The sequence below is a fragment of the Lampris incognitus genome, chromosome 10 (genome assembly GCF_029633865.1).
Source record: "Lampris incognitus isolate fLamInc1 chromosome 10, fLamInc1.hap2, whole genome shotgun sequence".
In the NCBI taxonomy this organism is placed as follows: Eukaryota; Metazoa; Chordata; class Actinopteri; order Lampriformes; family Lampridae; genus Lampris; species Lampris incognitus.
Window position 1 is genome coordinate 52,963,608 of NC_079220.1, and position 11,785 is coordinate 52,975,392.

At 44.3% G+C, this 11,785-nt stretch overlaps 1 protein-coding gene across 1 annotated transcript in view; it reads right to left on the minus strand.

Annotated features, from left to right (window-relative positions):
• sdr42e2 (short chain dehydrogenase/reductase family 42E, member 2) overlaps positions 1–10,549 on the minus strand; it is a 29,375-nt gene extending 18,826 nt beyond the window's left edge. Inside the window, exons 1-6 of the mRNA XM_056288274.1 lie at positions 10,103–10,549; positions 7,339–7,434; positions 6,268–6,325; positions 5,928–6,046; positions 2,777–2,852; positions 1,685–1,767 (exon numbers count right to left, since the gene is read on the minus strand). Of these exons, the coding sequence (XP_056144249.1) occupies positions 1,685–1,767; positions 2,777–2,852; positions 5,928–6,046; positions 6,268–6,325; positions 7,339–7,434; positions 10,103–10,549 (879 nt within the window). The remainder of the gene's footprint in view (positions 1–1,684; positions 1,768–2,776; positions 2,853–5,927; positions 6,047–6,267; positions 6,326–7,338; positions 7,435–10,102) is intronic.
• Between the last annotated feature and the right edge of the window lie 1,236 nt (positions 10,550–11,785).

The window sequence follows — 11,785 nt, forward strand, 5'->3', positions numbered from 1 at the left end:
CCTCTCAAGTCTTTTACTTACTCCTAGTCAAGAGTGGGGTGAGATGTTTGGCCCAAGAGGACATGGGATGATGTGACTTCTGTCTGGTGAGTTTACATGGGGTGTGGTGATGTAAATCTGGGGCATTTCAGTTGTCTTACAATTGACAGACAGGACTCACAGCTATTCTGTCTGAGGTAAGACAGTCCCCAGAATGTACATACATTGTTGTTTTCATTTGATGTTTTATTTGTGCGATTTTGTTGTTGATTAAAAGTAACCAAAAGGGGGCATCTGGGTGGCGTGGTGGTCTATTCCATTGCCTACCAACACGGGGATCACTGGTTCGAATCCCTGTGTTACCTCCAACTTGGTCGGGCATCCCTACAGAGACAATTGGCCGTGTCTGAGGGTGGGAAGCCGGATGTGGGTATGTGCCCTGGCCACTGCACTAGTGCCTTCTCTGGTCGGTCAGGGCGCCTGTTTGGGGGGACGGGGGAACCAGGGGGAATAGCATGATCCTCCCATGCGCTACGCCCCCCTGGCGAAACTCCTCACTGTCAGGTGAAAAGGAGTGGCTGGCGACTCCACATGTATCAGAAGAAGCGTGTGGTAGTCGGCAGCCCTCCCCGGACCGGCAGAGGGGGTGGAGCAGCGACCAGGACAGCTCGGAAGAGTGGGGTAATTGGCCAAGTGCAATTGGGGAGAAAAATCCCCCCCCCCCAAAAAAAAGTAACCAAAAGGGGGGGATTGTGAAGACAATTTGTCTGCCATATATGATAATATAATAAATGATGTTTGCTTACTTTTAATCTTTGACCATGTGTATGATGTATACCATGTTAACTTTATTCTACATTGTTTAGATAGATGCTTAAAGTTCATAAGTAACAGAACACAGGTAGGTTATAAAGTGTCTTCTTCATGTGAACAAAAAAAGCTCTATTGTTAACTGCTAGCTGGTAGCAGAGAACTATGAGAAACCCACCGAGTGTCACAAAGTCTGTACAAAGTAATTAGAGAAACGGCCTTGGTGCGATGTGAGCTGGAAAACACGAGATAAGGAGGAGAAGAACAGGCGACTGCCCTATAAAAATGACTGTACCGGACTGATCGGCGCACACTCTGGTATCCATGTTTTGTGTGCAATGTTTGCAAGCTGTAATAAAGTGTGACAATACTGCGAAGAACCTTGTCTCTGAATCCTGTGTTTAGACAAATGAGTAGTCGGGTGTAGTATTGCCACGACATACTTATTCAAACACCACACACATTTTCTGTCTGTGCATACCAAGTGTTTCACCTACAAGCACGGCCGGTGACACAGAACATATGACTCGTAAAGCTCGTAGGGGATATAGGGTTTTATAGAACATACTGGTTTGCTTAGATACGAATGCCACAAGACTGCAGACTGTGTGAGCACCTTAATTTGAGCACCTTGACCACTCGGCCTCCAGTAAACCCAGAATCAAGCCAAACCAGATCAACCCTCCACCACCTTACACACAGTCTGGCCTGGCTTTCTCGGGGGGGCAGGATGGTAACAAGATACCTACAGCACACATCAATAATGTACTCTTTCTAGGCAGGCAGGCATACATTCTGCCAGCAGTAAAGACCTGGGCGACACTCAGTCACAAAAGAAATGTAGATTTATCACGGGTCTACACACTTTTATCATGTATCTTTGGAGGTCACTCACCATCACCCTGTGAAGGTGTCTCCTTTCTCCCGGTCCATAGATCCCAGATGGGCGCAGGACGCAAGTTCGCAACAGGCCCCCACCTTCACAACAGAGATTTCACACCATAACTGAGATAGTAATACTGCTTCTCGTGCACCACATAACGCCTCGACTCTGTCCTCTCCGGCGTTTTCATTGAGGAAAGCTTGGATGGGATGTCACCTGCTGCCAGTATTGCTACTGAAATTAGTTTTGCATTGTGTAAAACTGCACAAACATCACTGTACATGATAACCTGTCAAATATGTCTAACTGCCGATTACATGACATCTTTTTTAAAATGCTTTATGTCATGCAGTCACATTAGTGACTTAATACCAGCGTGTGTGTCCCTCAGAACAAACACTAACTCATGTAAACCACATCCTCCTTAAGAAGATGCATAGCCCAGGTTATATAATGACATAGCTCCATGTTCCAACCTTAACTGAATATATAAGCACGTGGTCATTGATAGGGTATAAGGTTACACCAAACGAGGGAAAGAAAGGCGTCACACCTGTTCTTTTTAAGTGCCTGTTAGGACCTATCAGAAGATTTCCCTCTGACGGTGGGCACTGGTAATGATAAAATACTACATAATGGATGTATTTATGTGTGCAAGTGTGTGTGTCTACAACTATATGTGTGTCTGTGTGTACGTATGAGCAACTGCACATGTGGCAGAGAGAGGGAGGCACATGAGAGGCAGTACATGGGCATACACGAGCCATGTGGAGCATTTGAGATAGTCTGGTGTCAGGTGGACGCTGCACTTCCACTAATTCTGTGCTGGTGGCAGCAGGTCCACTTGCACCAATGGGCTGCTTGGTTTCCATGGAAACCATTACCTCAGTGGCATGCACAAGTGCACATTCACTAACACATACAAGCACAGACACACACACACACACAAGCATGGACACATGCACACGCAACAGTTGTATGCATGGACACAACTCTCCTATTCTCTCAGCGTTGAGTGAAGCTTTCTTTAAAATTGTTGCCCAGCTTTTCATTTTTACCTTTCATTACATTTCAATTGCATTCTTAGCAGAAGTTGTTCCACACCTGTGATTGAGCTCCTGTTGGCTGAGAGGACCATCTGGTCTGCAATTGCTTTGGTTCTGGAGTAGTGATCTATGTGCTGGAGGAGAGAAACATAATTGTTTCTTGTCAACACTTTAACCCAATCCCAACACGTTAACTCAATCTCAAACCAATATCACATTAAGACCTTGCAAAATTATTGAACTAAAAAGAAAAAAAAAGTTTTACAAAACAGAAGCTATAACTATCAGCAGTTGTTCCCTCTGTACATTTGTGTATATGCCGTCCATTTGCAAGCTTCTGCATACACAAATACATCTGCATTTGTATTTAATTAAATAGCCAAACTATCAGTGAACAGCTCTCCAACTTAAACTAGACTTTGGGGTGTCTGGGTAGCATAGCGGTCTAGTCCGTTGCCTACCAACAAGGGGATTGCCGGTTCGAATCTCTGTGTTACCTTCGGCTTGGTCGGGTGTCCCTACAGACACAATTGGCCATGTCTGTGGGTGGGAAACCGGATGTGGGTATGTGCCCTGGCCTCTGCACTAGCACCTACTCTGGTCGGTTGGGGCACCTGTTCAGGGGGTAGGGGGAACTGGGGGGAATAGCGTGATCCTCCCACGTGCTACGTCCCCCTGGTGAAACTCCTCACTGTCAGGTGAAAAGAAGCGGCTGGCGACTCCACATGTATCGGAGAAGGCATGTGGTAGTCTGCAGCCCTCCCCGGATCGGTAGAGGGGGTGGGGCAATGACTGGGATGGTTCGGAGAACGGGGCGATTGGCCAGGTACAATTGGGGAGAAGAAGGGGGGGGCCCTAATCCTGAAGTGGTTATATCTCTCGATGTAGAAAAAGCTTTTGATTGAGTTGAGTGGAGCTAGCTGTTCTTCACATTAAAGCAATTTGGGTTTGGAGAGAAATTTACATCCTGGATACGCTTACTGTATACTTCTCCACAGGCCTGTGTATGCACCAACAATTAGCGATCACAATTCTTTCTCCTCTCACGCTGGATACATAAAGGACGCCCGATTTCCCCTCCTTTTTGCCATCGTTATTGAACCTCTATCAACAGCTCTTAAAACTAATAAGTTCTTTTCAGGTATCAAAAGAGGTGATGTCACGCACAAAATATCCTTGTATGCAGATGACCTATTCCTTTATGTTTCCGATCCAATGAGTTCCATTCGGTATATTTTAGCCACTCTCCAATCCTAACTTCTCTGGGTACAAACTAAATTTACAGTAAAGTGAATGCTTTCCTATTAATCAATTGGCCCAGGAAATACCCCAGTCTAGTATTCCCTTCAAATACCTAGCACCAGGCTTAAATACTTAGGAATAAATATTACTAGAATTCGTAAATCTCGGCTCCAGAGGGGGACTTGGTCTACTAAATTTCCAATTATATTACCGGGCTGCTAACATGCATAAAATTGCACTCTGGATCTCAGACACTGATGATAACTGGATTCAATTAGAAGCTAACTCTTGTCATTCTTCATCCCTAAAAGCACTGGTGTGTAGCACTCTTCCATTTAAGCCTAGACAGCACTCCTCTAACCCCATAGTAATTACCACTTTGGAAATCTGGCAACAAATTAGGCAACAGTTCAGCTGGACTCCTCTGCCCCTAGCTACACCTATCTGCAACAAGCAGCTTTTTCAACCAGCCAAGTTTGATTCAAGATTTTCCGTCTGATGCAGACACGGCCTATCCTGCCTGGGTGACCTTTATGTTGATGGCCTGTTTTCTAGCTTTGCACAATTATGTTCCGCATTCAAACTTGAACATTCTGATCTGTTTAGGTATTTTCAAATTCACAACTTTGCCAAATCCAGCATCCGAGCATTTCCGCAGGGTCCGCCGGCGGACCATATTTCTTTTATATACAATCTTTTATCAGCATTGACTTCCCCTGCTCCACATAAGATCAAGACAGGCTGGGAGACTGAACTGGGTATCACTCTGTCCGATGACTGGTGGGACACTGCAATACGTGCAATACACTCATCCTCCTCTTGTGCGAGGCTTAGCCTCATTCAATTCAGAGTTCTTCATAGGATCCATTTCAGTAAAGTAAGATTATCAAAGATTTTGTCAAACCTCTCTGATATTTGTGACAGATGCTCTCAGGCACCAGCAGACTTGACTCATATGTTCTGGTCATGCCCGAGTTTGTATACTGGAGGCCTTTATTTCTTTGACCTTATATCGGAGATTTTGGAACTGAATCTGGACCCATCACCTCAAATTGCTATCTTTGGTGTCCCTGAGGAGGGAGTTAAAATGACTGCTAAAAAAATTAATGTAATCTGCTTTGCCTCTTTAATTACCCATTGTCATATTCTCCTCCTATGGAAAAATCGCTCACCTCCCTCAAACACGTCCTGGTTACGGGAATTAATGTCATTTCTGAAATTGGAAAAGATCACATTTGCTGTCTGGGGCTCGTCTGAAATTTTTTACTAACACTGGCAGCCTCTTATCTCTCACTTTGAAACGATGCGGTCTATCCCATTGGACTACAGCAGTGGATGTATGACTTGGTTTAGGTAACTGTGTATTGTTCTGGGATATGCGTGTGCATGCACATACACATAGTGTGTATACAGGTACATCGGGCATGTGTTTATGTTGGTAGGCATTCGTGCAGGTATAGCAATGTGCGGGCTCGTACATACATCTTGGACTGTGGCCTCGTGGCGAGCAGGCGGTGTTTGAGGGCAGATTGACATAATGATTTGGTGTATTACCAATTGTCCATACCTTTTACTCTTTTTTCTCTTTTTTATGTTATGTATGTTTTTATGTATGTACAAGTATTTTGTATTCTGTTATCTTTGCTTATTCAATTCACTCATTTATTATTATTATTATTATTATTATTATTATTGCTGTTGTTGTGGTTGTTTTTAATGTTCGCTATTATGGGGAGACAATGGTTATCGGTGCCTTCCCCTTTTTTTGTATATATTTTTTTCTTTGTATTGTGTGTTTTTGTTGAGGTGCAGGGGGTGGGTGGGGAAAAGAAAATATGAAAAATGGTGACCTGTGTTTATTATTTGCTTGTTTTTTGTCAATAAAAAAAAAACAAAAAAAACTAGACTTTAAGTTTACGTGCACAGCTCTCGGCGTTCAAGACGCCTTTAACTACCCGACTGCTCACCTTATTCAGGGGCACACACGGCACAGACTCCTCGTCTCCTTCCTCAATTGGTTTGCCGGCGAACACCACATTGACGGTGCTCGTGTACACCAGCTGAGGGATGCCTCTCTCCTTGCATACTGAGGAAACACGAATCCACAAACGTAAGCAAAACAGAAACACTGTCGTACTGAATCATGCCAAACATTAGTACAATAACAAACGCTTACTGAGGGAGTATTATGTGGCAACTTCAGCAAAAAAAAAAAAGCTTATTTCAGTTCCCAAGTATTTCAAGTTTTAGAATTGCAAAAAAAAAAAGACACATTTTATGAACTCCAAATTGACAACGGCTTCTTACCGTTTATTATGTTGCTGGTACCTCCAACGTTGACTGACTCCACCTTTTCTCTCTTCAGCTTGAAGACAGTAGGAAAAGCATCACTTCTATATAATGTGAATCTATACAACACACTGACACGTAATAACCCTCAGTTTTAGCTGTTGTGCTTGATTTTTTTTTTCCACATAATTTTCTAGGTGTAACTCTGCAATACTGAGAACGACATGGGTTGCCTTTGTATCGAGAGACAGCCGCCAGCAGCTAGTTCACCACATCTCATCCAAAATAGAAAAACAATGGTTTCATATCTCGTGCCAAAACTGGTCCGATTACATTGGAAACTTGTCTGTTCACGTTGTGATTTATGCACACACAATTACACTTGCACATACAAATACAAAAACAAAACACACACACACACAAAGACATCACACATACACACCTACACCTACACATATGAAATTGAATACGACTATAGGCTGAGGGGTTACGTCTAGCACTGGCAGGTACGTGAGTCTACTTTCCTGCAAACTCTAGCTCGTCTATATCAGGTCTAGTCTAGTCTGATTGAACTCTAGCAAGTCTGTATCAGGTCTAGTCTAGTCTGGTTGAACTCTAGCTAGTCTGTATCAGGTCTAGTCTCGTCTGGTTGAACTCGGGCTAGTCTGTATCAGGTCTAGTCTGGTTGGCATTGCTGAGTAAGGTGTATGTTTATAGTATTGTCTGAGTGCTGAATCTGAACCACTAATGACGAGGTCATTATCTAGTGGCTACGTATGTTGGCGCCATTTGCCAACGCAACTAACATGGCTAATATACTGTGATGATTCACATATTTGCCCTGAGCAGCTCTGAATCAAAACTCTACGTACTTGTAGGAGAGACTCTACAGTACAGTTGCAGGCACAAAATATCCCGTGGTGCATCAAACTGAAGATATCACTACTGACTCATCAATGCTTCCAAGTAAATGAAGTCTGTTGCCTGACATGTATTTCTTGAATATTGAGATGAAGGAAAACTACGAAACAATACGCCGAGCAGAAAGGCCTGGGCCCAATCTCATGATGGGAAGGGATGTGGACTCACCTGTTCTGGTCCAGACATGCCATAGGAGGCCAGGTGAAATACACATTTCACCCCTTCACACACCTTGAAGAGTGAAGCATAGTCCCGAACATCACTCTGCAAGACAAGAGGACAGGGGCGTTTGCATAAATGAATTCACTCCAAGCTTGATGACGTTCCTGTATTACAATCACTGCCCCCCCCTTTTCTCCCCCATCGGTTTTTTTGGACAATTACCCCACTCTTCTGAGCTGTGCCGGTCGCTGCTCCACCCCCTCTGCCGATCCGGGGAGGGCTGCAGACTACCACATGCCTCCTCTGATGCATGTGGAGTCACCAGCCGCTTCTTTTCACCTGACAGTGAGGAGTTTCACCAGGGGAACGTAGCGCGTGGGAGGATCATGCTATTTCCCCCAGTTCCCCCTCCCCGCTGAACAGGCGCCCCGACTGACCGACCAGAGGAGGCGCTACTGCAGCGACCAGGACACATACCTACATCCAGCTTCCCACCCGCAGACACGGCCAACTGTGTCTGTAGGGACGCCCGACCAAGCCGGAGGTGACATGGGGATTCGAACCGGCGATCCCTGTGTTCGTAGACAACGGAATAGACCGCTATGCCCACGATTACTTTTTGATTCCTCCAGTTTAACGTGACTTCAGTGGCTTATTCCGAGAGACAAAACGTGCTAAGAAAAATAAAATGTGGAGACATGCTTAATGATGACCCTGCTTAGGGCACAGCTGCTATTTCCAGCAGCGTCATGTTAGTTTTGAACACACGCCCAGTCGTCTGACAAGCCAGCAGCTACTGAGGTAGAGTAAGTAACACAGTATGTGTGGCAAGTAAGCAACAATCCCATAAAAGGGCGGTATAATTAAGGTTAGAGTGCCACAGCTGAAGTTGGGGTCTGCGGCTGAAACCTGACTCATGTCCCCGCCCTGTCTAACCCCGGTCATCACCTGCCTTTCTGAGGTGGATCACTCACCTGCGTCTGTTCCCGACCCGTGCACAGACTGAACCCAGGACGCACAGAGCCATACTGATACCGACTGACCGAAAGCAATCTGCTATCCCCAAGCACACCAGAGCTGGAGTATGAAAAACTTTCCCCGGCGGCAGAAGTGATGGTCATCAATAATACATCACCAAACAAAAGGAGTAAAACTGAAGGGGTGGGGGTGGGGGGGGGCAGAGACAGCGTCAACTCCTGACCTCCTCGTGGCAGGACAAGACGAGACAAGTTTAAGGCTTAAAAAGACATTAAACGAGAGGAGCTCCAGTAACAAGAAGAATATCAAAAAGAATAAGATGAAGAATAAAAAAAAGAAACTAAAGGATGAGCAAAACTGGTTAAACAGTAAAATAATATGGCAATAAACAGTCCAACTCTGTGGTGTGCGTACTTCCTGTGTTAGAGAACAAGCTAAACTTGGCACACTTTAAAAAAAAAAAAAGTTTTAGCTTCACTACTTGACTGGTTGCTACTCTGTGGTTGTAGTACTCGAGTGTGGACTCTATTTTGATGGTTTCCGTCTAATTGGGCAATTCATACCATAACGACTCCGACTTGACTCGGTCTCAAGCGGCATGCATTCATGATCATTTTTCAATACCGGTCGAATACAAGTCTTTAATTTACTTTTTTTATATGACTATCAAGTTTCCCCTGTGGAGACCAACAAAGTGCAATCTAATCTAATTCGACTCTTTTGTTAGTGTCTCTGAAACATTAGAAAATTGGAATCTGTAACATTCTTTCCTTGGAGAAGGAAAAAAAAAATGTTAAAATGTAGTGAAATTTTGACGTTTACATTGATGTAAACACCGCGGACCCCTAGGGGTCCGTGGTGTAATTGCAAGGGGTCCGTGAAAATAAAATATCTTTAAAAAAAGATCCTATGACATTTATAGAAATAGGATTATTTTACTCAAATGTGACTGAGACCTTTATCTGCCTAAACTATAAAGGGTAACAGGACTTTTTTCTCTAATTACATCTGTTTCACAAGTGTAATTTATTGTATTTTAATAAGAGATCTCGCTCCTGTTTGCATTGTTAAAAGTTACTGCATAAAAATTCTGTGTTGTTACATATATCTGAAAGTTACTGAATACATATTCTGTTTTGTTACATATATCTGAAAGTTACTGAATACATATTCTGTTTTGTTACATATATCTGAAAGTTACTGAATACATATTCTGTTTTGTTAACTATATCTGAAAGTTACTGAATACATATTCTGTTTTGTTACATATATCTGAAAGTTACTGAATACATATTCTGTGTTGTTACATATATCTGAAAGTTACTGAATACATATTCTGTTTTGTTACATATATCTGAAAGTTACTGCATAAGAATTCTGTTTTGTTAACTATATCTAAGTTACAACTGAAAGCTCTTATTTTTGCCCCAAAGAGTGAATAAATGCTATAATGCAATTTAAAATGCAGTTTCTACTGTTTCTATCAAATTGCAACCCCCTCCCCCAAAATCAGGTGGAGGGGTCCTCAGGGTAGATCAAAAATACGCAGGGGGTCCAGGACCCCAAAAAGGTTGAGAACCACTGATGTAGGCTACCACAGTTACAATCATGGTACTTAAAAGAACTTACACTGTTCTGGTGTCAGTATATGTATGTATTTCTTTTAAGTTGAACTCGTCATTTTAAGTCTCGGACTTGACTTGGGCTTGTCCCCCTAAAGACGTGGCCTGGACTTGGTCTCGCCTTGGGTGGTCTGACTACACAGCCACCATAGGGCAACACTGCCCCGTACCTGATAGAAGACCGCTCCATCCGGAATATCCCAGGGAGGCTCATGCAGGTCCAGCAGGATCACAGACACTCCCCGGATGGCCAGCGCTCTCCCCAACCTGAAGCCGAAGTAGCCGCCTCCTCCCGTCACCAGCACCTTTCCTCGACCCCCACATGCCACCGCCGCCACCCTCTCCTCCAGCTTGCCGGAGACGGCACAATCCAGAGTGTTGCACCAGGCCTCTACTGCCCCGCTGGCCCTGTGTTGGGTTGCCACAGCCGAGGTAGGGTGGTTAGCCCAGGGCTGGTGGGTGAAGTGGTGGAGGTTGTGGAATTGGTGTTCGTTGGCCTGCCGGCGACACAGCCTGCCGTTTGGTTCAGCGAGGGAGACGACGCCGGTGCAAACTAGCTGCTCCACCTGGCACACAGAACTCCCACTTTCAGTCATGGTGGAACCACACAGCTCCATTTACTGCCCCGGAGTGATAGAGGCCTGAGGAGGAGGAGGATGACGAAGGACTGGAGATGTGGTGACAGACATGTGGCAAAAAGAATACAGACCTACATCATGCTGAAATAAAGGGATAGTGAAGTGACACATGCAATGAAAAGTTTACAGAATGCTGCTGGTGAAGATTTGGCTAGGGAGCACGAGATTTAGCCTGGTACATGTGCAGGCTACCTTGTATTTCGCCGTTTTAAAAAATATTTGATTAGCTGTAAAAATACCACACAAAGCGCAGAATTTCAGTCAAAATGTAAACAAATTAGCATAAAAATAATTTTTTAAAAAGTAAGTCATCTTTTACCTTGTAAACCCACAGGCAGGTAGCGGCAAGTGTGTCCGGCGCCCCTGTTAGTTCTTCAGCTGGTTTAGCCTCACGTTTTCTGAACACACATCTATTTTAATCTGACAACGTGGCGAAACTGGCGTCAGCTGTTCTAATTCTTTCACGACTAAACGACTGGATTGACTTTCGTCTATATAGACTACACTAAAACGTGTTAACTCCTGCAAAGCTGCTTCTTCTGCATCCTTCGAAAACGATTCACGGTGTGGGAGCGAAAAGAAACTCAACCTGACAGGTAAACAAACAGACACCTGAGTCACGGGTCCGATAATTTTTTCATTTCTTCATTGACTCGCCTTACTATTTCTTCCGTACTGTCACATATCCACACTGTAGTGTGCACTCAGCCGATAGAAAAAAAAAGGAGGGGGGGGTTACCTGCAGGGATCACTATCACCTTTCTCAGCAGTCAATCACCTGCGCCTGTGCCCGTGAGCCTCCTACCGTAAAGTCTGGATATACAGCGCACACGATTATGTTAAGCTGTCAATCAACCTGCGGCCTGTGAAGTCCAGAAACAAAACAGTGCGCAGGATTGAACACCTGACTCACCGTCAGGTGTTCACTGGGTAACACGAGACTGTCACTGCTAAACGTGAGGCCTGGTTTTTATTTAGTCGGGTTTTTTTTATGCAAAAGTGAAGGCAGACTTTATTTTGTTTCATCTGTGATCTTCAATGCCCCAGGAAAGCCTTGACACGTTTGCTTAAAACACACTGAAATGCCCCCCCCCCTGGGGGGGAGGGGCGGGGGCAGTTTATTCAAAATGTGGACCACGGATGCAAATCTACCGAATATGCATATGTGTGATATTTAGCTTCTAAAGTTTAGCTACAAAATGAAATTCAAATCAT